Source organism: Zingiber officinale, chromosome 9A, assembly GCF_018446385.1.
Source record: "Zingiber officinale cultivar Zhangliang chromosome 9A, Zo_v1.1, whole genome shotgun sequence".
Classification (NCBI taxonomy): Eukaryota; Viridiplantae; Streptophyta; class Magnoliopsida; order Zingiberales; family Zingiberaceae; genus Zingiber; species Zingiber officinale.
This window is the reverse complement of record NC_056002.1, coordinates 44702816-44730224: the sequence shown is the minus strand read 5'-3', so window position 1 is coordinate 44730224 and position 27409 is coordinate 44702816. Positions and strand designations below refer to the sequence as shown.

The window sequence follows — 27409 nt, the reverse complement described above, 5'->3', positions numbered from 1 at the left end:
TGAGCTAAGGTTAATCCCTTTTTATCTCCTCCTTGCTCTCTCTATAAAAGAAAAATGAAGTAAACACATTGAACAAAATCCCACCCTCTCTTCCCCTATGCTTCTTCCCACCCCACTACGGCAAACAAAACCTAGATGCTGACTTGATATTTATTCTAGCAGTTGAATTAATGTCTCACTATTGGAATATGTGGTGAGGTATCATCTAAACAGTCAATGCCTGAAGAAAGCAGCATCAGTTCCTAGGAGGTTTTGACCATCTGCAGAAAGAATCTTGGATGACTGTCTTGAACTGGCAATGCACAAATCCGAACCCTGAACAATGTTCAAAGTCTCCCATAGGTTTGCATAAGAGAAGAGAGGCCTTGGATACTGGGATTTGATGGGAGACAGGGAAGAGAACAATACAAGATGATGATTGTTTTAAGGTTATATACATAAATTCACTTGAATTTGAAGTTCTAAGAGGACAACACAACAAAGCGCCTAGATGAACAATACTTGAGAGGTACAACATGCACAAAGTAAAACTTTGCTACACAACTGCAGACTAAAAATTTCGGTACCTCCCGGATACAATCAAATGTTTACAACACTGGCTTCTTTGTGTTTTTCTTCTAAAAAAGGGTCTATGGAGATACTATTTCCATAGTAATAGACTCACGTTTGTGTAAAGCTGGGAAAAAAGTTGGCATTTCCAGCAACACAAATTGCTGCACTAACTTAATGTACAACCTCAATTTGTAAAATAAATTACTTGGGAGGTTACATTAACTACTTCAGGTGGTCGTTGATGGTCTGTTTAAAAGATGCTCGCAGTAGGTGCAGATCCAGCAAAGATTTAATATTATACTTTTAAAGTACAGCTACAGCTTCTCAATCAACTTGTGCAGTTGGTAAGCCAGTGATAGTGTTTGCATATGGCTCCACCAAGCATCTATCCCTCAACTGTATGGATGGTGTCTGTGCCTATCTTTCTCAGATCGATCTTTCTCACGAGAGGAGCGAGAACTATGGTATTCGCTGCGATCTACAAGAAAGATTCACATAAAGGCCAAGTAAAACTCTACATTCATATACAACAGGCCATTTTTTTCAATGAACTCAGAGATGTACCTCGGGAAGAGTGATGCCTCAATTTCTCTGAATGCCCTGAAAAAGATGAGAAACGATTAAATGGCTCCAAGAACAATTCATTTTACTGCAGGATCCTACACTGATGGAAGTTTAAATGTTCACGAAATAATCACTACAAAAATAAAATTATTTGCTATACCTGATCCCTTATCCTTGTCCTTGGCACGATGATGTCTTCGCTCTCTTTCACGCTCTAGATCCTTGTCTCTCTCCCTATCTCGGTCCAAGTCTCGACTCCTACCATCATAATCAGAATCCCGTCCCCTGCTATCACGTTCTCTGGTCCTTGTCCTCTCCCTATCTCTGTCACGGTTCCTATCTACATCAACCTTCTGATCAATATTCGGAGTTACTGTTGATTCCCCTCCAGTATCTACATCAGCATGCACATTCCTAGTGTCACCCTCACTATTGTTCACCTCCATTTTCTCCTGAGCTGCTTTGACAGTCGTTTCTTTTGGCAAACTACCATCAGGAGTTGGAGCTTCGGACTTGGGAGTAGATGTTTCCTTGGGTTCACCATTGAGTGGACTCTCCTACCAAAGAACATGTGGTAGTCTGTTAATGACAGCCACAATTCATGTTAGTTTACAGAATCTATGTACAGAAGCTGCTTCAATTCAATACCTTGTGAACTTGAGCCTGTTGGTTTGGATTTTTACTTCTTGAAGTAAAAGAATCATTATCTTTATAGACTGCAATACATTGTGCCTTAGGAAGACTGTAGAGATGTGCAAGAACTCTACAAACCTCATCGATCCCAGCTTTGTCTGCATCAAAAACTTCCCACCAGGGTGGGCTTTCAGGAAGGGGGACCTGGAACCTGCGGGCTGCAGCATATACAACACCACATGCTACCACTTCGCTCTTGAAACGCACACAAAGGGTTGTCCGCAAACTAGTAGGTACAAAGAAAATATTGTTTCGTCAAAAACCATATATTTCAAATAGAATGAAGAATAGACAGAGTCTTGATGAGGAAAAGAAAAATAAAACAAACAGAACTTAGTAATATCATAAGAAGCATTGTGAAAAAGAAGTATATACACTGAAAAATAAGAATTATTATATTGTTCGTCTCTCGTCCTTTTATTTAAGAGGCATCAATTACCCATGCTATTGGTGTTAGTCCCACATAAGATAATTAACATTACTATTAGTGACTAGGTTCAATTACTTGAATGGAAAATATGAGGCAGAGGAGATAAAGTGACAAAAAGATGTACACAAATGATAAAGCTCCATATGTAATTTTGCAAGTCTTTCCGTTCTCTCCCTATCTCCCATCCAAGTAATCAGACCATAAACAACTGTAAGAAAGCATGGGTGACCTTGGTCAAAAAAAGGGGTGAATTAACCAACTCAATATTCAAATCACCTTGAGATAAAATAAAGCTCCCTCCCATGTGACATTTTCATGCTCATAGTCTTGGATTTGTCCAAGTGTATGTCATGATCCATAAGGATAGTAAAGACACAATAAAACCAGAGTCTGAATTGGCAAGAAGTTTCAGTCCCATTCTTAGTCACTCATGAATCTTTTGTAATGTCATCAATGTTATATTAAATAAGTAGCTATACCTACCCTTCAAGTTCTAGGAATAGGTACTTGCTATAATTTAGTGGTATAGAGAACCAGACATGAGATGTTAAAACTTGAAATGAATATTGCGTTACTGAGTACAATTTGAAATTGATGGTTGGCATAGATCCAAGTTTCCTGAAAACCATAAAGATATCATATTACAAAGTCCTTTGTCTTTGCCTTTAGACCAACCACCCAACTTTCAAAAAATCCTACAAGACTTGATATTACAGGCTCACCAAAAATCTAATTTGTTCATGACTAACAATGTAGTTTATAGTGATTATGCGTCATATAAGTTCAAAACAAGTTGAGCATCTAGACCGTCTAATAGAAGTTTACAAAGGAGATATTGTGTCATTAAAAATACCATTATCCATTACCATCATAAATTATCAAGCACAGATCAACAATAAACCAAAACTTGAAGATTTCTTCAGCTCCCAGGGCATAGCACAGCATGGTATCTCTGGCGTAATGGCCAGGGATTGATTCTCAGGAACTGACGACCTGGGGTTTACCCGCCATGCGCCTATGGCCTGTGTACCTGCATAAACCTCCCTCCATATCCGTGGGGCCGCTAAGGTAGCGGATCTACCTTTTTTTGAAGAAGATTTCTTCAACAAGATTTTATGCATACTATCAATCTTTCTCTACCCATGAAATCCTTGCCATGTCATCTACCTCACTCCCTCGGGACAAGCTTAAAAGTAAGACCCTAAAACCAAACTTTGCAAAAGGGAGCTATCTTGACATAAGAAGAAAGAACACAGGACTATAGAAGCCATGGAATCAAGACAAGTGAATAAAATGACCAGCATTAGTTAGGAGCGTATAACAAGTCAACAACCATGTAATTACTCAGAAATCTCAAACTACTCACTCCATTGTCTATTTGTCAGTCACACTTAATACCCCCAATATTGGTTAACTCATGACTGTTAAGTATAGAATATGGTTTACACAAATAACTAACTAAACTAGGATGAAGTTTATGTTTTGCCAAAAAACAAAAAAACATAAGAAGCTACCTTGTAAAATTTATCATATGTTATTTATTAAATCAAGTTTTTCATTCACTATGACAAAGTTGAGACTCAACTAACTAGCTTAGCTCCCATAAGCTTTTAAGCTGATCTAATATTCTAGAACAACTTTGTTCACACTTTAGCACTTGCTGAAATGCATTAAACTTCTAATAGGAAAACTATGTTCTAGAAGTTATTTGTTAAAGCAAATTCTTCTACTGCATTTCAATACTACTTATCTATCTAGTTCCTATAATACATTGAGTAATTTTTTAGCTTAAAAAACAAACTACTAAGATGGGACACATCTACAGTCATTCAGGACAATGATACCCTAAATCAAAATGCAAATCTATTAAACATTTAAAATACATGCCCAGGCAACTCAAACTAAAATTTTATAGCTGTAGATGGCAACTACATCATAATTTTATACTTGTGAATGCTCTATATAAATCAGCTGATGTGTCATAAATATATATAACTTGTTAAAATGCACTTAACTTTTAAAAGATGTTCCCAGAGCTCTCAAAGAAGAATTTTTTTACTTGTAGCTGACAGCCTATGTATATAATATGGCAACTTAAACCTGTGAATTCTTTATTATAAAGCAGCTAATGTGTCTGGAATATGCAAATGAAATGATACGAGCACAGCAAATCAACTTTATATTGAAAATATTTCTAGAGCATGAAACATATGGAAATAAAAAGAATATCATCAATTTCAATGCAATATCTAACTTTCAAACCCTTAGTGAACATCAACACTCATTCAGATGAAAGAACTGCATAGTACCTGTCGTTGGCCAGATTCCAGGCTTCTTGCCTCATCTCAGGAGAAGCATCAAGTGTTGCTAGATAGTTAGATATAAACTTGTGAGGATGTTCAACATGGCAAATAAAACCCATTTCTTTCAGCAAATGTCCCTCAGTCCTAACCAAATCATTCTTTAACTCTGTATATTTCTGTTGTAAGAAAAATAAAGAATATAATATATGAGAAAAATCTCATTAATTAGCAGAACAAAGCCCTAATCTGACAGTTCAGTAAGCTACATAGTTTATGAATGATATTGCATGGAATGGCATACTTATTAAATTAACAATTCATATTCAAATCCAAAAACAAATATATATATATATATATATAAACAGAGAAACACTTGCACTTGCCTTAGACTGGAAATCAAAAGGCTCTATTGCCAAATTTTCCCTTCTACATTCCATTCTATGGAACACAACAATAATATGCTTTGCTTTCTTGGGGCACTCCTCCAACTTTGATGCTAACCATACACAACTCGCAGAAACCCTCTGATAGTTCACAAAAAGCAAATTGCATAGGGTGAGAAATATAATTATAAAATATCCTAAACAAAAGATGAAAATTTGAACCTTGAGATTCACACCTTAACGCTGAAGCGAGCAAAGGACTTCTTGCAGTAGAAACGATGGAAAAGAACCTGCCCAGTGGCCATTACAGCTTGTGGTCTGAATGAACAGTTAAGATACTCACAACTGAAAGAAACTCGATGTTGAAGAAAAGTTGGTGAAACCGATAAACACTAGGAAAATATGCAACCCTACTCCACACATAACTAAATAAAAAATAAGAACCAACACACATTGGAAAACTGGGAAGAGGATACAGTTTAAGAAGAATGCCACTCTCTTGGATAAGGTCACACCCATAAATCCGTAATGTGGTTTCTGTGTCTTCATGGATGCCATCTTTTCTTGATGGTGAACTCTTCAACTGCTCTTCAGTGAGGTAGAAGGTATCAATCCCAGTATATATCATCCTATGAAATTTCAAATAGTTATTCTAACTGGATCAGCAAAAATATTTCATTACAACATCAAAATTACTAAATATAGATTAGGCAACAGTTTCATGTCCAATCGAGTTAGAGATACAAAATGGAGAAATCATCCAACTAATGGAAACCAAAGTAATTACTTTGTTTACAGAGAATAAAAAAGTACTATCTTCTGGAACTCTCAAACACAATGTTTTCCTTGTGATTTTGATTTCAATTTCAAAATCAGTATGTAGCTTATTGCTTCATCAATGGATAGTCATACTGCCATACCTGCTTATAAGAGTGAAAAAAGAGGATCAACGTAGAAGAACAGAACAACATCAGGAAACAAAGAAAATTTTCAAGATAATCATGTTTAACAACCAAGTTGGAAGGGGATGAACAGAAACATCAAAAACCCTAGAGAAGATAGAACATCAAACTAAACAAAACTATGCTTTTTGGAAGACAAATTAAATACCAAAAATAACAGATTGTAGATAGTGCAAGTCGTACCTGTAGATATCTATCTAGAGCGCGTCGCGGCCGCAGACAAAAACAACCTCACAGTCGCCGCCGCTTTCGCCCTTAGCAGGTGACCTAAAAGAAGATTTGGGTGACGGCGTGGAAGTTTACCGGCGGGCTTGGGAAGCGCAGAGGTGTTTGGGTACCGCCGGCGAAGATCACGGCGACAGCGAGCTGCAGAGATTGGGAAATTCAACCCTAACCGGAGCAGTCGAAATTGCATCGCACGGCGCAACAAGAGCGGAGTTTTATAGTTCGGGATCGAATCAGAAACCCGACCCGATTAAATCACAAAATTTTAACGGATATTATTCTATTACACCCGGTTTGGAAAAACAAACAATTGAATTGAATTCTATTAGGAATTGAATTCTGACATGAATTGAATTCAATTTTTATATTTGAAATGGATTAATGAATAAAAAAATTAAATTAAATTCTTTAATTTAGAATCTATTTGAATTAAATTTTATTCTTATACATTTACCATTTTATCCTCATAACTAATCATTTAATAATCAAGTTAAGTATTAGAGAATAGGAAGAAGGGATCGCACAGTTAAGACAGCAGTATGAAGAAGGTGGTGCACGGGAGAAACAGTGTAAGAAGAAGTTTTCGACACAAGAAGAAACGACGCACGGAAGAAAGACAAAAGAAAACAAGAGAGCCGGCAGATGGAAAAAAGGGTTTTAAGTTAAAAGGACAATTAAATAATTTTAGTTGTTCATGGTAAATCCCTATCCAAATCTACCATTTGAGGTCTGATTTACTATTCACATTTTGAATGGAATTGGAATTGAATTCCATATCAAATACATCTCAAAAATTCATTCCAAACTATAGAATTGAATTCCAATTATCATAGGAATTCAATTTCCTAGGATTCCAAACAGGATGTTAATCAATCATAAATCAATTAATAATACATTCGAATTTTAATTAATATATTAAAAATTCATTTGAAATTTAATTCCTAAAAGTTTAACAATAATATTGATCCGGCAGTAAGGACGGGGGACCCCCTTTGAGGGAAGTCAACGCCACGTGGAGGTCAAAGGTCAAACGGCCGAACGGGGACTAAGCGGAAGCAAAGACAACTCGACGGGGAGTCGGGTCTTCGATGCTCATGGTGAACAGGGTCGCCGGGCCGAGCGGATAGCCCGCTCGGCCGAGGCATAAAGCAGTAATGCTGTGAACAGTTTTATCCGAGCACACGATCTAGAATCTCCCGAGCGGATCAGTATCTACGTCCGGCCGGACGTGATGGGACTGCCGAGCGGCCGGACGCTCGTCGCGGGAACAGAAGAGACAAAAGGACAAGGGAAACATCGGGAAACATCTTCTGACAACAAGCGTGTTCGGCGACTAACCCATACACAAAAGCCTATGACGGAAGGTTTTACTGTCCCATCAGAGAGGTGCTCGGACTGTAGCAGTATGGTGTCAGGCAAGCTCCTCTGACAAGCCCATACTGAGGTATGGTAAGAGGACACGTATTCGCCTCGGTCTGTGTGCATAAGCCTCTTCACAGCTCTATATAAGGATCCTCATACTTCGCTGGAGGTAGACATTCTCGGATATTCGAAGTCACTTCCTAGTTTCCTCTTGCCTGACTTGAGCGTCGGAGGGTCGTCGCCGGGAACCCCTTCCCGGCCCGACTTCCTTGCAGGTTCACCGGAGATCCCTACGACCGACCGGAGACCCACGTCATCAGTTCGGAGAGCGCCCCGTGCCCAGCGTCCGTTGATTCAGCGTTCGAACAGAATCAAATTGGCGTCGTCTATGGGAACGCACCTGCATCCGAGCGGAAGCAATGGACGAAGCTGGACGACCGCACACGGTGATGCTCTCCACGGAGGAGCTCGACGCTCTGATCGAGGCAAGAGCAACTAAGCTTGTGGAACAACAAAAACAGAAGGCGCAAGCCGAGCGGATCGAGCAACAAGCGACGTCCGCGTCAGGAGGCCGAGCGGAAGCACCACCGGCCACGGTTCCATTCCATCGGGCCCTATTTCGTACGCCTCCTTAAGCCGCAACAGTTAACCGTGATCGAGGATCTTCGTCCGACGAGGCTCCTCTGCGAGACAACAGAAAAGACAAGGCCCCACGAACGGACGCCTCCCCCGAGTGGATCAACCGGCAATTTTCAGAGGCCATCCTGCCGGACCCTCTACCAAAGAACTATGTGCCCCCCGCGATCGGTGAATACAACGGAACCACCGACCCGGATGATCATCTGGGTAAGTTCGACAACACAGCTACCCTACATCAATACACAGATGGAGTAAAGTGCCGAGTGTTTCTTACCACCCTCTCGGGAGCGGCGCAACGATAGTTCCGGAGGCTGCCGGACGGATCCATCACCGGCTTTAAGGAGTTCCGCACAGCCTTCCTCCATCACTTTGCAAGCAGTCGGCGCTACCAAAAGACCAGTGTTAGCCTATTCGCCATCAAGCAAGAGCCCCGGGAGCCGCTCAGAGCTTACATCCAACGATTCAACCGAGTGGCCATGGATAGTCCACCTCAGAAACGATGATGAATACGTTCACACAAGGCCTCGTGGACGGTGATTTCTTCCGTTCACTCATTCGGAAGCCGCCCCGAGACTACGATCACATGTTACACCGGGCCAACGAGTACATTAATGTGGAAGAAGCCCAGGCGGCCCGAAGAAAAGAAGTTCCAACTGAGCGGTTAGCCCCTGCCGAGCGGAAGCCTGTCAATCGCCAGGAGCCGCCCAGAGGACCGAGGGCCGAAGCAATCCGCCCTCACCACACGAGGTCCCAAGCAGTCCAACAGGTAGCTGTCGAGCGACCCAAACCTAAGAAGAAGGTATGGACCCCTATGTTTTGCTCGTTCCACCGGACTGACACGCATAACACAAGAGATTGCCGGAGCCTTCCCCTGATCGCCCACCCCGTTCCACGGAGTGGCCAACATCGATCGCCGTCATCCGACAGGCGACAGCGACACCGTAAGGCCGATCGACGACAGTCTCCCGAGCGGTATCATCCTCAGAGGCACGAGGACAATCCCCGGGTATCTAAGGAGCGGCCTAGGTCGTCCGCACGGGAGGAAGAAAACAGAAGCAACACGTCGCGCGGTGAAATCAACATCATCGCTGGTGGGCCCACCGGAGGTGACTCCAACAGAGCAAGGAAGGCAAGTGTCAGGCAGCTGCAGATCCATGCGGTCGGCTGCAGTCAAGAGCGGGCGAGCGCGCCCGAAATCAGTTTCAGACCCAGGGATCTTGAGGGAGTCGAAGTGTCACATGACGACACGCTCCTCATCAAAGCGGTAATAGCTAACTATACTATTCACCGTATTTTTATCGATATAGGCAGCTCGGTCAACATTATCTTCAAAAAGGTCTTTGACCAACTGCAAATCGATCGAGCCAAGCTACTGCCCATGACAACCCCCCTCTACGGGTTCACGGGAAATGAAGTTCTACCGGTCGGACAGGTCCGACTGGCTATTTCGCTGGGAGAAGAGCCGCTCAGAAGGACGCGGACTGCAAACTTCGTCGTGGTCGACTCTCCCTCTGCATACAATGTCATCTTGGGGCGACCGGCACTCAGTGAGTTCCGAGCGGCCGTCTACACCTTCTACCAAAAAATTAAGTCCCCTGTTGAGGATAAAGTCGGAGAAGTGCGAGGAGACCAACTAGCGGCTCGGCGATGCTACGTCGAAATGGTCCGAGCCGAAGCTAATTCTGCTCGGAAGACACCGCAGATCGAGGTAAACACCATTACCGAAAAACCACCCTCTTTGGTTTATGAAGAAAAAGAGGAAGTGCAGATTCACCCGACCCGACCGGAGGCCACCACATTTATTGCGGCCGATTTGGAGGCAAGCCAGAAAGAGGAGGTGATCAAATGTCTCCAGAAAAACTGTGATGTCTTCGTTTGGTCGACGCACGAGCTGTCGGGAATCTCGCCAAGTATCGCGCAGCATGAGCTCCACGTCTGACCGGACGCTCGGCCGGTGAAGTAAAGGAAGAGGGACTTCAGCGCCGAACAAAATGTCATCATCCGAGCGGAGGTCGAGAACTTCCTGGAGGCCGGCCACATACGCGAGGTCCAGTTCCTGAGCTGGCTGGCGAACGTGGTGCTAGTCTCCAAGCCGGGCAAGAAGTGGAGGGTTTGCATCGATTTCCGGGATCTCAACAAAGCATGCCCAAAGGATTTCTACCCTCTGCCCCGGATCGATCAACTGGTGGACTCCACAGCCGGCTGCAAACTGATATGCATGCTAGACGCCTATCAGGGCTACCATCAAGTGCCGCTCGCCCGAGGAGATCAAGAGAAGGTTAGCTTCGTTACAGCCGATGACACTTACTGCTACAATGTGATGTCGTTCGGATTGAAGAACGCGGGGGTGACCTACCAGCGATTGATGAACAAAGTGTTCAAGGAGCAGATCGGACGTAATGTGGAAATGTACGTGGATGATATCCTCATTAAGTCCGTCCAAGCGGCTGATCTTTTTAAAGACATGGAGGAGACTTTCCGAACGCTGAGGAAGTATGGAGTTAAGCTGAACCCTCAGAAGTGTCTGTTCGGAGCAAAAGGCGGGCGTTTCTTGGGCTATATAGTGACCGAGCGGGGCATCGAGGCAAATCCCAGCAAGGTGAAAGCGTTGCAAGATATGTCACCCCCGAAAAATCTGAGGGAAGTACAGCGCTTGACCAGTCGGATAACAACATTGTCAAGATTCATCTCGAAGACAGCCGACCGGAGTCTCCCTTTTTTCAAGATCCTACGCAAAGCCACCAAGTTTCATTGGGATGAGGAGTGCGATCGGGCGTTCGAAGAGCTGAAGACATACCTGAACTCTTTGCCCGTGCTAGCCAAGCCAGCTGTGGGTGAGCCGCTCTGTATTTATTTATCTTCAACCGAGCAGGCAGTAGGCTCGGCATTAGTGAGGACGAGCGAAGAAGAACAACCCGTGTACTTCTTGAGCCATATTTTAAAAGACGCTGAATCTCGCTACACTGGGCTCGAGAAGTTGGCTTTTCCTTTGGTCCTCGCCGCTCGGAGACTTCGCCCTTATTTCCTAGCACATACCATCATAGTCCGGACAAATAGCCCATTGGGAAGAGTGCTGCTGAACCCAGAAGCGTCCGGCCGGCTCATCAAATGGACAACTGAGTTGAGTGAATTTGACATCCAGTATCAACCCCGTTCGGCAATAAAGGCGCAGTCCTTAGCAGATTTTGTCACCGAAGTGCAAAATCTCGAGCCCGAAGCCATGTGGAAAATATTTGTGGATGGATCGTCCACTCGGCTCGGGAGCAGGATTGGTGTGTTATTACTCTCTCCCCAAGAAGAAAGGATGCACCTATCCGTCCGGCTGGATTACAAAGCCACAAATAATGAAGCGGAGTATGAGGCTCTCATAGTCGGTTTGCAGGCAGCTCGGCATGTAGGGGTCGGTCGAGTGACACTCCATTCAGACTCCCAGTTGGTCGCTTAGCAGCTCTTAGGCACTTTCGAGATTAACAATGCTCGACTCAAGCTTTACGTTGAGGCCTTTGAAAAGCTCAAGACCCACTTCAGAGAGGTCATTATCCAGAAGATACCCCGAGCGGAAAACCAGGTAGCAGACGAGTTAGCCAAGCTTGCAAGTTCCATATCACCGGTCGTCATTCAGTAGCCAATTGAACAAGTATCTTTGGTGGCGCACGTCGACCGGATGGAGGGCCTCGTGTTTCCGAGCGATTGGAGGACAGTTATCATGTTGGTGCAGCGGAGTGCCGGCAAGAGGGGGGTGAATTGCTGAAAACACAAAATTAAACTATGCCCTCCTCGTTCTTTCAACTCAGTTAGTGCAATAGTTAACAGAATAATAAAAACAGTAAAAGAAGACACAGAAGAATTAACCTGGTTATAATCAAGAAGGTTGTTAATCCAGGGCAGTAAAAGCGTACTAAAAAAACTCTCCTTTGCTGAAGGCGGAGAAGCCTTTTACACTTTCAAAAGCTCAGAACTATTGCTAGGAAACACTACAGATTGAATGCTTGAGTTGTTGTTGAATTCCTAGCTCCAGGGGCCTTTTTATAGCTCCTGGAAAGTCTATCCCGAGGGTCCAAGGCGCCTCCAATAAGGTTTAAGGCGCCTCCAGCTCGGTCAGCGGATAAAACTTTATCCGCAGCGCAAACGGTCAAAACAGACTGTTGAAGGCGCCTTCATCAAGCCTGAAGGCGCCCTTGGAGGCGCCTTCAGCAAGGCTGGAGGCGCCTTCAAGCTGGAGGCGCCTCCAAGCCTGATGGAGGCGCCTCCAAGCTGGCAGCTCAACATTCCAGCTTGTTTCTTTGCTCCACTTTGACTTCCGATGCTCCGATCTTTTGGGTGATTGTGGCCAACCAAAATAGGGCTCACTCGAACCCAATTTCCGGCCTTCCTCGAGCAGCCTTCCGTCCCGGCTTAACGTCCCTCGAACGTCGCGCACGCTCTTCACGCCCACCGGAGTACTCTTCCGCAGCTCTCTCGTCCTTCCGACGCACCGAGCCCGTCGGCTCCCTTCCCGTGCCGTCTTTCTCGCTAGCTGCGTCTTCCGCTCGACTTCCTGTGTTCCTAAGCTCCTGCACACTCAGACACAGGGATCAAACATAGCAGGACCTAACTAACTTGGTTGATCACATCAAAACTACCACGGGGTCCAACACATCATGGAGTTTATGAGATCGGGGGCAACACCATCCGATCGGGAAGAAGCCCAGCTATTAAGGAGGAGAGTCGGTCGGTTTACACTCGTTGGAGACCAACTCTACAAGAAGGCTTTCTCCCGCCCACTGTTGAAGTGTGTGAGCTCGGAGAACGCAGAGTACATCCTCCACGAAGTGCACCAAGGATCGTGCGGGGGACATCCGAGCGGCCGATCTCTGGCTAGGAAGATCCTGCTGGCTGGGTACTTCTGGCCAACACTGCAAGAAGACGCCGCTTGGACCTTCGCGATGTGCCTCTCCTGCCAGAAGTACCACAACTTCTCCACCGACCGGCAGAGGAGATGAAAGCGTCTGCGGTATCCTGCCCGTTCGATCAGTGGGGAATGGATATCGTGGGTCCGTTCCCTATGGCGACCAGTCAACGAAAGTTTCTACTGGTGGCGGTCGACTACTTTTCCAAGTGGGTGGAGGCCGAGCCACTGGCCAAGATCACCGAGCAGATGGTCAAAAAGTTTATCTGGCAACATATAATCTGTCGGTTCGGCGTTCCTCGCTGACTCATATCTGATAATGGGCGACAGTTCGTTGGGAAGCAGCTCGAAGAATGGTGTAAAAGTTATGGCATTGAACAACACTTTACTTCCGTGGTGTATCCCCAAAGCAACGACCAAGCGGAAGTAACCAACAGAGAAATACTCAGAATTCTTTGGGCTCGACTTGACCACATAGGAGGAAGTTGGGTGGACGAGCTGCCAGGCGTCTTATGGGCTATCCGCACGACGCCAAAGGAGGGAACGGGTGTCACGCCGTTCCATTTAGTATACGTCGGTGAAGCAGTTATCCCAGTTGAAGTCGGCATGGAGTCCGTCCGGATTCAGAACTATGATGATGACAACGCCGAGCGGAGGAACATGGAGTTGGACTTGATCGACAAAGAGCGAGCCAAAGCGTCCGTCCGACTGATGGCGTACTGGCAGAGGATGAAGCAGAATTACAACCGGCGCGTGATCCCTAGAGCGTTCCAGGTCGGCGACCTAGTGTGGAAGAAAGTAAAGCCGGTCAGGGATGTTGGCAAGCTGGAGGCTCCTTGGGCGGGCCCCTTCAAAGTCATCGAAAAGCTCCGTTCGGGTGCCTATTATCTAGAGGATGAAGACGGACGACAACTGGATCGACCATGGAGCGCGAACCACCTCCAGCCTTACCGGGCGGGGTGAAAGGTGCTCCAATGTAATGTATATTGTATATTTTCCGTTCGGCTGTATATTTGAAATGCAGGAGTAAAAAATTGGGAAATTAGCACAAGTATAGGGCATTGTCAGCCGAATCGGAAGACCGTCGAGCTCCGACGTTAAAAATCGAGAGTCAAACCGGTGACTATAAACCCTCCAGCCGGAAGACCGTCGAGCTCTGACGTTAAAAATCGAGAGTCGCGCCGGCGACTATAAACCCTCCGGCCGGAAGACCGTCGAGCTCCGACGTTAAAAATCTAGAGTCGCGCCGGCGACTATAAACCCTCTGGCCGGAAGACCGTCGAGCTCCGACGTTAAAAATCGAGAGTCGTGCCGGCAACTATAAACCCTCCGGCCGGAAGACCATCGAGCTCCGACGTTAAAAATCGAGAGTCGCGCCGGCGACTATAAACCCTCCGGCCGGAAGACCGTCGAGCTCCGACGTTAAAAATCGAGAGTCGCGCCGACGACTATAAACCCTCCGGCCGGAAGAAGACAACAAAGACGTCGACTCTTAAGTCGTTTGGCCGATCGGCCAAGTAACCAAAAGTACTTCGTGAACATCTGGCGAAAATCCCGTTTGCGAAACAGGATATATTCCGACGAGCGGACTAGCTACGCAAAATACTTCGTAAAAAACCCCTTTCGAACACAAGAAAGGTGGGATAAGAGGCGAATAACGAGGAGAAGTGGAGGAACATGAACAACGGTAGTTGGCAAGCCGAGCGGACAGTACTCATATTGTTAACAAAAGAAAAAGAAAGTAAAAGGATAGCATTAGAGAATTTAAGGTCGAGCGGCCGATTTACAAAAAGGATAGTCTTTGGCCGAGCGGCCGAATTACACATATACTTCTATTCCAGATAATCGTAAAGATCCTTCGGGATGGTGCTGAGGAGTGTCGCCTGGTCTTGAGCTGGGATGATGGCAGAATCAGAAAGAAGACCCTTGGACTTCAAGTAGGTGGTGGTGGCATTCATAGCAAGCTCGAAGGCAGTGTACATCCGTTCACAGACTTTTTCAGAGAATTCGACCGAACGGATTTAATTTTGCCTCAAGGCGGTGACCCGGCTTAGCTCAGCCTCCTGGTATTCTTTGAGGGTCGCTCGGGAGGCGTCAGCAGCGGCCTGGTGTTCTTGCAGGGCAGCCTCAAGTTTCGTCACCACGTCCGATCGGGCCGCCTTCTCGCTGGCCAACTGGTCTATCAGCTCCTTAACTTTTTTGCTCTAGGCCCCGAGCCTCGACATTCTTCTTCTCCAGGTCGGCAATGGCCGTCTTCTTCCGCTCGGTCGCCAGGCTTATTTTTCGGTCAAGTGATTTGACCTGTCGATCGAGCTCGGATAAAGTATGCGCCTGGTCGGCCGTTTTCTTTTGCTCCGCTGCCAGCAAAGCTTGGGTCTTTTTGAGCTCTTTCTGCAGCTCGACATATGATGGACCTTGTGAGCCAGAAGGGTCGCCCGGAGCCTTCAACCTCTTTAATTCTTCGTCCACCATGGCCAGACGGTTGCAGACGGCGATCTCCTCCACCCATCTCTGGCATAAGCAAGAATTGTTAATGGCCGATCGGAAAAAATGCATAAAAAACTTCAGAAGGAAACGCACTTATCCCAGTGGCCTGCTGCATGTGGCTATTGGCCAAATTGCTGAGGGGAATCATAGCGACGCGTACCTGAGCGTCGGCCCACATTTTGGTTAGAGGCCCCTTCATTGTGATCATGTGCTCGGGCGCGGTTGGTCTATCGGCCTCGGGCATCAATTCTTTGGTTGGGAGGTGAAGTGAGACCCTGACGGTACGACGTCGACCAGGAGTCGTCTGGGCGGAAGCCGGGGAAAGATCGGAGGCCGACGCCGAAAATTGGGACAAAATCACCGAACGTTGGACTTGGCGAGAAGCTGGTGGAAGGGCGCTGATCGGAACGGCCTCAAGGGGGTCCGCAGACGCGTCTAGTTGGGATGGCGTCCGATCGAACGAGATCGCCTCCACCTCCGGCGCTTTGCCGCGAGAATCGGCGGTGGTCCGCTCGGATGGATGGACCGCAGATGTAGCCGAGCGGAGTGATGTCTCCGTGCGGCGCCTCTTTTGTCAGAGGGAGCGCTCTTCCTCCTGAGCCGAGCCTTCCTCCCAGACGGAAGGCTCTCGACTAGCAGTTGTGCCAGCCGCCTGTTCTGAGAGAGAAGCCTGAGCAGCCGACTCCCCCGCGTTCGTGTCGCTCTCCCCTTCATTAGAGCCGACCGGCTGAATGCCAAGCGACTCCATCTCTTTGGCAGTCGCGGCCTCGAGCACCGTTGCTTTCCTTTTCAAAATGCCGGCCATCACTGACTCCATGAAGATATCCGCTGCAAAGGAAAAAAGAGAAAATCAGTTAGCAATCAAAGCGAATGCACAAGTAAAATTCTTACCGAAGCCGCTTGGAAGGGGGGGTCCTGATCGGACTCAGGCCAAATATGTACATCACCCCTTCAGGCAGGAACTTATTGATGTCAAACTTCAGACCGGCCAGCATGTTGGCTGCGTGAAGATAATCCGGTCGTGTCTTGAATCTTTTGAGCTCTGGGGAGATTGGTGGTCCGACCTGCCACTGGGTACGGAAGGGGGCCCACTCGGGCATACGAAGGTAGAAGTAGAACTCTTTCCAATGTTTATTGGAAGAGGGTAGTTTATTGAAAAAAATTAAACCGGGCCGAGCCTGGAACATGTATGTGCCCAACTCGGACTGTTTAGGGTAATAAAAATAGTAGAAAACCTCCGGTCGGAGGGGGATATTGTGGATTTTAAACAGGATGACAACGCCGCATAAAAGGTGAAAAGTGTTGGGGGCTAGGCTTCCGAGCGGAATGCCGAAAAAGTTGCAAACTTCAACAATGAAGGGATGGATTGGAAAGCGCAGACCGGCTACGAACTGGTCGTGGAAAACGTAGAAAGCTCCGCGCGGCGGTTTGTGTGGCCGAGCGGAGGGGGAGGGTAGGATAATCTCAAAATCAGAAGGAATTTCGAAGGAGTCCATCAGAATATCGGCGTCGCGCCGATCGAAGCGCGACTCCATAGTAGTATACCATGGGCCGAGGGCTTGGTCTTGTGGCTGAGAGGAACTAGCCATTGTCCGAACGGACGAAACAACAAAAGACAAAGAAAGGTAGATGATAGAAAGAAGAGGATGACAAACGAAATAGCGACCAGAGGACGAAAACACGACAAGAAACACAAGGCTAACAAAGAAAGAAAGAAGAAGAACCTTACAGAGAAGAATGAGGATCGGAAAAGAACACTGAATCGCCGGAAAAAGGAGAATCGAAGCCGCCGGAGCACTGGAACGCCGAAGGAAGCTTCTGGGCAAGCGGAAGCAGAAATGCGACGAAGGAAGAAAGCGGAGGCTCTATAGGGTTGAGCCCGAGCGGCCTCCACCGTCGGATGCAGGTCACGAGAATCGAAGCACTCATCGCGCCATCCATTCAAACCGCCTCGATCTCGTCGGAGCACCACGCCGCCGTCGTACGATGACGACAGCATCGCCACGTGGCATTCAGCCACTGGAACACATTTAATGAGCGCGTGCTCGACCTTAATGATAGAGATTGGCGAAAACTTCGAAAAGATACCGAGGAATGTTGGCGTTGACTGGCATTTTAGCTGCCCCCGTGGGGGCCGAGCGGAGGATAGTTGCATATGGACGTCGCTCGGCGCAACTGATGGTCCAGTCAGTCGGACTAATCGCCTCCTTCGACTAGACTTGAAGGGGAGGCAAGTGATCCGGCAGTAAGGACGGGGGACCCCCTTTGAGGGAAGTCAACGCCACGTGGAGATCAAAGGTCAAACGGCCGACCGGAAAGGGGGGGCCGACCGACCGAACGGGGACTAAGCGGAAGCAAAGACAACCCGACGGGGAGTCGGGTCTTCGACGCTCATGGTGAACAGGGTCGCCGGGCCGAGCAGATAACCCGCTCGGCCGAGGCATAAAGCAGTAATGCTGTGAACAGTTTTATCCGAGCACACGATCTGGAATCTCCCGAGCGGATCAGTATCTACGTCCGGTCGGACGTGATGGGACTGCCGAGCAGCCGGACGCTCGTTGCGGGAACAGAAGAGACAAAAGGACAAGGGAAACATCGGGAAACATCTTCTGACAACAAGCGTATTCGACGACTAACCCATATGCAGAAGCCTATGACAGAAGGTTTTACTGTCCCATCAGAGAGGTGCTCGGACTGTAGCAGTATGATGTCAGACAAGCTCCTCTAACAAACCCATACTGAGGTATGGTAAGAGGACACGTATTCACCTCGGTCTGTGTGCATAAGCTTCTTCACTGCTCTATATAAGGGTCCTCACACTTCGCCGGAGGTAGGCATTCTCGGATATTCGAAGCCACTTCCTAGTTTCCTCTTGCCTGACTTGAGCGTCGGAGGGTCGTCGCCGGGAACTCCTTCCCAGCCCGACTTCCTTGCAGGTTTACCAGAGATCCCTACGACCGGCCGGAGACCCACGTCATCAGTTCGGAGAGCGCCCCGTGCCCAGCGTCCGTTGATTCAGCGTTTGGACAGGATCAAATATAATATAAGTCAAATAAATAAATTAATTACTAATAATCTTACTATCTTACTAATTTATTAAAAATCTCCCCCCTTTACTAATAACTTTGGTGAAGCCTAAAATGAATTTACGTTAATATCATTTTTTTCTATTCACACTAAAAATAATTTCAAGATTTATTAGTAATTCCACAAGCGAAACAATCAGTGATCTAGAGTTCGAGACTCAGCTGCAGCGTATTATTATGAATTTTTCTCATCATTAATTTTCTCTGGTTGTTTTATATAAAAAAATATAGTTCTAGTCCCACATAATTGACAACACTATGAGAACTTCTATAAATATTTTAGGCCGACGATGTTAAAAAATATACTTTTCTTAGTTTTTTTTACTAAGATAAGTATAATATTAAATTAAATTAATTTTTTTCATAGCATGTTAGTTTGTTGCTGAGATTCTCTAACGTCACCCTTGCATTATTGCACTATAACATGAGTCTGACGAATCTTACCTAAATAATTAATTCTTGATTCTGAACGTAAGGGTGACACTCTTCAAAAACCCAAATAATTCAGATTTTCAAAAGTGTACTTTACCTTAATGACTCTACTTTAATATTTTAATACTAAAATGATTTAACTTATAATATAATTTCATTATAAAGAGTCAATATGATTTCAATGTATTATATTCACTACAAGAAAATCCTCATTTAACAACACTCAAACAACAATAGTTTTATGCCAAATTGTTATTGTTTTGCCTTTTAACAACGGTTTTAAAAAAAACCATTGTCTTTTAACAGTTTTTTTGGCCTACGACAACGGTTTTTAAAAACTATTGTTTATTTATGTTTTTTTGAGACTACGACAACGATTTTTAAAGGCTACGGCAACAGTTTTTGAAAACTATTGTCTATGTGCGTTTTTTTTTGTGATTACGACAACGGTTTTTGAAAACCATTGTCTATAAGTGATGTTGAATACTGGTGTTTTTTTTTCCTTCGCCATTTTCCCCTTCGCCAATTTTTGCCGCCGCATTTTTTCTTTCCCTCTCCTCGAAATTTTTTTGCCGCCGCATTCCCCCTTTACCTTCTCGATCCCTAAGCATTTTTGTCCCTCTTTTCTCACAATCTCTCGCTCACCGAAGAAGCGCAGGAGTAGCAGTAGCTGGGAAGAGCAATTGTAGGGCGACATCGAGGGTCTAGATCATGGAAGCATGTGTGACATATCCGATGAACTATAACTCGCAGCTTCTCCCATCAGGCACTACCTTCCTTCCGAAACCCTAGATTTCAGCCAGATTCGCGAGGCAGCAGCTCGCCTACCAATCTATCCAATCCCACGTCCTAGGGAACCTGAAGCGTTTTCGAGGTAGATTCATATCTTCTATTCTTTGCTTTGGATGCCTTCGTATCAAGAGTTAGTCATAGGCTAGCGCATGGTCGTTGTTTCCCATTGTTGCAGTAACAATTAACTGGTGTGGTGTTGTATTTTGGTTATGGATGATTGGGCGGGATAAGATGCTCATAAATAAATTGAGGTTAGTGGACGAATGGATCCATATGTTGGATTATGATTTTGTCTTGTGGACTTGAAGTGTATTTGTGTACATGGATACCTTCTCGAATGGCATATTGCGATGACAACCTCAGTGGGTCAGGGTAATGTTTGGCTTTGGAGTGTTGCGCTATGTGGTTTGTGACTTTGTGTGCTTTTGCATGAGAATGGCTGCATGATCAATGTACCCAGTTTAGATGCCAGAAAAATAGAGATGCTTGAGTTGTGACCAAGGAGAGAATTGGTGGTTAAACTGTAGTGTTCAGTTTTGTACTGTCAGTGTGATCAATGTTGGTTCAACAAACTGACTCCTGCTTGATCCTTTCCTACCTTATTGTGCTTTCTGTTTGTCCTGTTTGACTACCTTTGTGCTTTTGTTTCTCTGTTGTTCACATAATGACATCCTATGATCTATAATGATGTTGGTATTCTCATGTGCACTTATGCATACGGTGATAGTTAATCTTGTTATAAATATTTAACTTATGGGCAATTGATTGTAAAAATTGCATATTTTGGCAGCAGCAGTGGTGATGGGCAAGTCTCGTAGATCTTCTGCAGAAGTGGTGTTTCTAGTCTCTCTTTCTGTGTTTGATCATCATCTTTTTTCTTCATCATCATATTCTGATCTCTTTATTTCAAATACAGGATAAGTTAGACAAAAAGTTTTCGAAGGATGCTACTGCAAATGGCTACATCGAAGGAACCAGTGATAAAGATGATCGAATTTCTTAGCTTTTGGGGTCGTTATTGTTGGGAGATCTGTGGCCGGCTTGAAGGGGGGTTGGATAGACGACATCCCCCAAATACTCGCTTCTTTCTACAACGTTAGTGCGCAAGCGGAAATGCAAACAAAGCAAGTAGAAAGCTAAATACTAAAGGAAAGAATGCAAACCAAGCTACATGATCATTTACGTGGTTCGGAGATAAAGCTCCTACTCCACGGTGTGTCCGTAAGGTGGACGATCCCTATCTGTCGGTGGATTACTCCCCGGAAGATCTCCGACTAGCTCAAACCTCCTTGTGGGTGGAGAAACCTCAACACAAACTCACCAAGACCTCTTGGACACAAGGGAAACTCTTGAGCACTTGTAGACTACTAATTAGACCTTAACCAAGTCTAATTTCGTCAACCTCAACCAAGCTCCCAAGGCTTGGTTATATAGGCCACGGGTTGGAAAACCCCGCCTACCAGTCGACTGCTAAAACATGCAGTCGACTGCCCTCTGTGGAAATTCGAACGTTACATTCCAACGGCTCGATTCCACACTAACCAAGCGAACAGAGACATTCTGTTCGCTGCTAGTCGACTGCCCCAGTCGACTGCACCAGTCGACTGCTAAAACATGCAGTCGACTGCTACAGTACTGCTACAGTAACGCTACAGTAAAACCCTAAAACTAGGATTTTACTCCGAGTACAATCTCTCATGCACTTGTATCCTCACCCTTACGACTCATTTGACGCTTCCTTTGCAGTTTTGACCTCTTGCCTTCAAGCCTACTTCCTTTGGCTCTCATCCCTCGGATGCATATAAGCCCGCGGCTCGTCCCCAATGCTATCCTTCGCGTATGCCTCGAAGTCGCTTCCCTCGGCCCTTGTCCTCGCTGCCTTGTCCACGGTCCCTCGGATGCTCCATCCTTCACCGGACCCGAAGCCATCAACCTGAGTCACATGTGTATCCTGCAGTTCTGCACAACTCAAGTACACATATCAAATACAAGGGTGAACCTAACTTAAACCCTTTGCCCAAACACCAAAACACATGGTCCCGCGGACCATCGGGATTGCTCCAATAATCTCCCCCTTTTTGGTATTTGGCAATACGTTTAAGTTAGGGAAAACATATAGCAAATAAACATGCTAAAACAAATGGACTTACGTTGTCAAGGCTACACACTTGGACTTACACTGCCGAATGGACTTACGTTGCCAAGGCTACACACTTGGACTTACACTACCGAATGGACTTACGTTGCCAAGGTTACACACTTGGCAACCGCCGTAACAATGCATCATGCATTTGAACATATCCCAAGGCTCCCCTTACACCTACGCTCCCCATGAGCTAGGATTTTTACAACGGACTTTTTAAGAACCTATCCCAAGGCTCCCCCTACACAAAGGTACTTTCAGGTTTTCCCAACTAAACCTTACTTCTCCCCCTTTGCCTAACATCCAAAAAGTTCTCCAATAATATCCCAATTATTGAAAACTTGTCATCCAAATGACCCTAAACTCATGTATGTATCCCCCATGGATCCCATATATCTATATGAGCTGACCCGGTCAAAATCTAGTGCTGAAAACACTTCCAGACTGGTATCAGTCGACTGCAAGAAGTACCAGTCGACTGACCCCATGAAAACGAGCTTACAGAGACATTCTGTGCTCATGAACAGTGTTACCAGTTGACTGGTAACTGTACCAGTCGACTGGTACACTATTCATGAAAAAAATCAGTCTTTTCTGGTCAACTTCAGAAATGCGCCAGAAATTCCACAGACCTCCAAAAAATTCCAAATTTTGTGGAGAGGTCTATTATATCAATGTCTACTTGGGAAAAATATATATATAAATATATCTATCACCAATCCCAAGATTGACACAAAACACAAAACTAGCTAAAAAGTTCAATTGAACCTTGACCTAAAGTCCTAGTTTTGGCTTCCTCTTGATGTATTTGCCCATACTAACCCACAATGCATCCCTAGCATTGGTTTATATGACATTTATACATCCAAAATCAATTTTCATGCTATATGACCCCAATTGTCATATTTCTTGCATGAAACATAAACTAATTGTGCCAAAACCCTAGGTTTGAGACTCAAGTCCGTCTCCAAACCACTTGGCACATTCCATGGCTTGTCTAGACTCCCAAGTAAAACCCCCTTGAGATCCATTGGCCATGGGTTCCAAATTGACTCTTTGAACTCCCCCTAGAGCTCTTAACCTTAGTCACCTCCCTAGGTGACTCATCCACAATGGTTAGGCAACATCGGTCCACCCCCAGTGACACTTGGCCTACAAACGTAACTTTCTTAACCTTGGACACCTTGTCCTTAGTTATTTTCTTCTTACCATTAAATGACTTTCCCTTGCCATTTATTGACTTCTCCTTGCTATAGTCATATGCAACCCTAGCATAAGACTTTCCCTTAGCCTTGGAGACCTCTCCCTTGCCATGATCATTTGCCACCCTAGCATATGAACTCTCATTGGCCTTAGAGGGACTAGATCGGTATCCCAAGCCCGATCTATCATTGTTGGGTCTTTGGCTACCCAACATCATCCTTAATTCCTTAGATCCAATATTGAATCTCTTAAGGAATTGTTCCAACTTATCAAGCTTTCCCCTTAAAGCTTGATTCTTCTTCTCTAGGTTTCTAACCCTAGAGTTAATTTGTCCAAATTGGACATTCCTAGACCTACCCTTCCTAGGCATGTGTCTCCCCTTCTTGGGATTAATGCCTTGGGTCTCCCTAGGTCTATTGTTTCTAGATTTTTCATGCATAGATTTCCTGGGATTTTGATCTACATTAACCCTATTCCTATCATGATATTTAAATCCAAAATTTTGCATGGGTAAATAATAACAATTATTCCTAGCATGCATGGAGGAATTTAAATTTGATTTCGAATTAAAATTTGGGTTTACCGTACCCTTTACCTTTGGAGCTCCCCCTTGACATGAGCCTCCATTCTTCCTCCACTTCTTCTCCTCCTTCTTCAAATGTGCCAACTTTTTGATCTCTTTCTTCTTTGGGCATTTGGTGTGGTAATGACCCCGCTCACCACATGTGAAGCACACTATATGATTTTTCTCCTTCTTCTTCCTACATCTCAAATTAGATTCAAAATGAATTGAATTGAGTTTAGGAGCTACCTTCTTCTTACCCATAGGACATCTACTCTTGTAGTGTCCCTTCTCATTGCACCCGAAGCAAGTGATATGGTCCTTTGACTTCACTTCGGTGGAGGTGCATGCTAGGTTGACCACTTCCAAGACCTCTTCTTCATCCTCTTCACTTGTCTTGGATTCTTCTTCAATTCTTGAGGATGTTGATGATGATGCATCTTCCTCATCCACACTTGTGGACGGCCTTTCTTCATCCTTCTTCTCCTCGGATGTTGAGTGCTCGTCACCTTCCGGTTGCTCCTCCTCTACTCGAGCTTCTTCATCCGTTTCTTCGGATTTTTCTTCTTCTTGTGTAGGCAAAGGTTCTTCCCATTGAACCTTCTTTATCTTGCTCCACAAATCGTGAGCATTCTCGTATTTTCCTACACAGCTCATCACGTCATTAGGCACAATATCAATCAAAATGGATATTACCTTATCATTTGCCTTTGATAGTGTGGTTTGCTCCTCCGTCCAATGTCGTGATCGAAGCTTCTTCCCTTTCTTGTCTTTAGGGACTTCAAACGGCTCTTTGACCACCATCATGGTGTCCCAATCCGTGTTGAAGAAGACCTCCATCTTCATCATCCAATACGTGATGTCCCATAAGCCTCTACCTTCAAGCTTTGACGGTTCAATTAAGCCGGTCATCTTTGCTTCCTTGGCGGTTAGTCCAATGGAGAGAGGCCTCGCTCTGATACCACTTGTTGGGGGATCTGTGGCCGGCTTGAAGGGGGGTTGGATAGAAGGCACCCCCAAATACTCGCTTCTTTCTACAACGTTAGTGCGCAAGCGGAAATGCAAACAAAGCAAGTAGAAAGCTAAATACTAAAGGAAAGAATGCAAACCAAGGTACACGAACATTTACGTGGTTCGGAGATAAAGCTCCTACTCCACGACGTGTCCGTAAGGTGGACGATCCCTATCCGTCGGTGGATTACTCCCCGGAAGATCTCCGGCTAGCTCAAACCTCCTTGTAGGTGGAGAAACCTCACCACAAACTCACCAAGACCTCTTGGACATAAGGGAAACTCTTGAGCACTTGTAGACTACTAACTAGACCTTAACCAAGTCTAATTTCGTCAACCTCAACCAAGCTCCCAAGGCTTGGTTATATAGGCCACGGGTTGGAAAATCCCGCCTACCAGTCGACTGCTAAAACATGCAGTCGATTGCCCTCTGTGGAAATTTGACCGTTACATCCCAACGGTTCGATTCCACACTAACCGAGCGAACAGAGACATTCTGTTGCCTGCCAGTTGACTGCCCCAGTCGACTGCACCAGTTGACTGCTAAAACATGCAGTCGACTGCTACAGTACTGCTACAGTAACGCTACAGTAAACCCCTAAAACTTGGATTTTACTCCGAGTACAATCTCTCATGCACTCGTACCCTCACCCTTACGACTCATTTGACGCTTCCTTTGCAGCTTTGACCTCTTGCCTTCAAGCCTATTTCCTTTGGCTCTCGTCCCTCGGATGCATACAAGCCCGCGGCTCGTCCCCAATGTCATCCTTCGCGTATGCCTCGAAGTCGCTTCCCTCGGCCCTTGTCCTCGCTGCCTTGTCCACGGTCTCTCGGATGCTCCATCCTTCACCAGACCCGAAGCCATCAACCTGAGTCACATGTGTATCCTGCAGTCCTGCACAACTCAAGTACACATATCAAATACAAGGGTGAACCTAACTTAAACTCTTTGCCGAAACACCAAAACACATGGTCCCGCGGACCATCGGGATTGCTCCAACAGTTATATGTCAAATGGACGCAATCCTTTTGATTAAACAATAACAAGGGAAGTTGGGAACTTTATCTGACTTTTTGTTGCTTGCTATCCAGTCAATGCTTTACGTGATCAAAAATTTTATGTTATGTGTAACATTACTTAACTTTCCTATTCGACTTCGTTGGATTACTAACATTGGCATTGTGGAGAATAGCGCTTATGTTCATAAATAGGGGTTTATGTTTGTATGCGCTTAAATTTAATTGGTTCATGTTTTTTAACTCTGAAGTTTATTATGCACTGAGGTTTTTCTCTAAATGAAGCACTGATTTTGAAAACCATCATTATATGCGCTATTCTTTAACTTGTTGGAACTGTGTGCCTTGATGTGAATGATTTTTTTGCTCATTGATTTTATTTTTCCGATCCTCCTTGGTCCATTATTTTGTAAGGTTGAAGGCCTCAATTTTTTTGTTCTCTTAAACAACCCCAGTTTTTTGATAAATTTTTAGATAGAGTAACTTTCATTGTCCTGCTCAATCTCTTCATCTCTTATATGTAGTGTTATTCATAGTTACCCTTTTTCATTTTTCATGATTTTCAACTGTTCATTAGCTTTTCCTTTAAGATCTCACAGTTTTATGCATTCTAGTGATAGCATTTTATTTCAATTGTATGCAGATCTCTCTATAGTTGGTTTTGTTGTGGAAGCTCCCAGCCATGGTCATTGTTGCCAAGATATTCTTTGCAGGTTTGCTTGATACTGTATTTTTAACTCCCCATTTTATGAGTGTTAATGTATCATGGAAACATTTTCCACTTTCACAGTTGTGAACAGATGTGTACCAGAGATATTCAATTTTTTGTTTTCATCATTCTTTTCCTATAACATGTTTTGGAGATTAAGTCTCATCAACACGCTTTGTCTTATGTGAACTAGAGATATTAAAAAATATATATCATTATTTTTTCAGTAACATGTTTTGGCATAGATGCACTATTTGTTTTCTGGCCTCTAGTTATTTAGTTTGCATGTGTTACTCCTATATCCAGTTTAGCCAAGGCAAGGCTTGGGTCTTAGCTTTTCGAGTCTTTTGTGTTTACATGTTTGTTGGTTTTGATCCACATCTAATTCCTAGTTTATGGGCAACCTAAAATTAGTAGCCAAACATGCAAAGTGTCAAAATGTTTCCAGCCATCTCGAGGGAAAAAGAACCCTATGATGCTACAGTACTTTCTTATGAATGCACAATGCTTCATTATTATAGCTCCTTTTGATTTGGTCAAATTTATGGTGGCTTTTAACTATAAGAATGCCTTTTCTGATTGTCATGATTTGTAAATGCTATAGAGACTTGGCATGGAATCCTAATTATTGATTTTGTAGATGTTCATCAATGCTTTTGATAAAGCTGCCGACTTGGATGTTTTAGACCACCCAATTCCAAACTTCATCTACTACATGGTATTATATTGTTTTGTATTGATAAACTGTTTTGTCTCAGATTTTCTGGCTTTGAACTATGTCATTAGGGATTTTTTTTCTCTCAGTTTACTGAGCTTCTATGTTAGTTGCTAACTCTTGCTTGATTGCAAGTATTTATGTTCCTTGAGTAACTCTAAGTATTGACCTTCATATTTATTGTTTTACAATTTTTAGTTGTTTTATTTTTGCATACATGTTACTACCAATTATGTAAATCAAACTTCTCGT

General features: G+C 44.7%; 1 protein-coding gene across 3 annotated transcripts; it reads right to left on the bottom strand.

Moving 5' to 3' along the window:
- Window positions 1-516: 516 nt before the first annotated feature.
- LOC122020363 (cyclin-L1-1-like) lies at window positions 517-6321 on the bottom strand. Of its 3 annotated transcripts, XM_042578264.1 has the most exons (10): window positions 6071-6320; window positions 5713-5845; window positions 5402-5554; window positions 5162-5243; window positions 4926-5066; window positions 4549-4718; window positions 1765-2035; window positions 1277-1673; window positions 1117-1152; window positions 517-1030 (listed from the first exon to the last, which is right to left on the bottom strand). In XM_042578264.1, the coding sequence occupies exons 3-10, from the start codon at window positions 5551-5553 to the stop codon at window positions 945-947; spliced, it is 1335 nt and encodes a 444-aa protein (XP_042434198.1). In that variant the 5' UTR covers window position 5554; window positions 5713-5845; window positions 6071-6320; the 3' UTR covers window positions 517-944. The 3 variants fall into 3 exon arrangements, with proteins under 3 accessions (XP_042434198.1, XP_042434199.1, XP_042434197.1); XM_042578265.1 differs by lacking the exon at window positions 5713-5845 and having other exon boundaries at window positions 1888-2035; window positions 6071-6321; XM_042578263.1 differs by lacking the exon at window positions 5713-5845.
- Between the last annotated feature and the right edge of the window lie 21088 nt (window positions 6322-27409).

Coding starts and splice junctions, on each gene's coding strand:
- LOC122020363 (XM_042578264.1), bottom strand. CDS start 5,553: ATGATATATACTGGGATTGATACCTTCTACCTCACTGAAGAGCAGTTG. Junction 4,719..4,925: donor CTTTTGATTTCCAGTCTAAG/GCAAGTGCAAGT, acceptor TTCTTACAACAG/AAATATACAGAGTTAAAGAA. Junction 2,036..4,548: donor TGGAATCTGGCCAACGACAG/GTACTATGCAGT, acceptor TGTACCTACTAG/TTTGCGGACAACCCTTTGTG.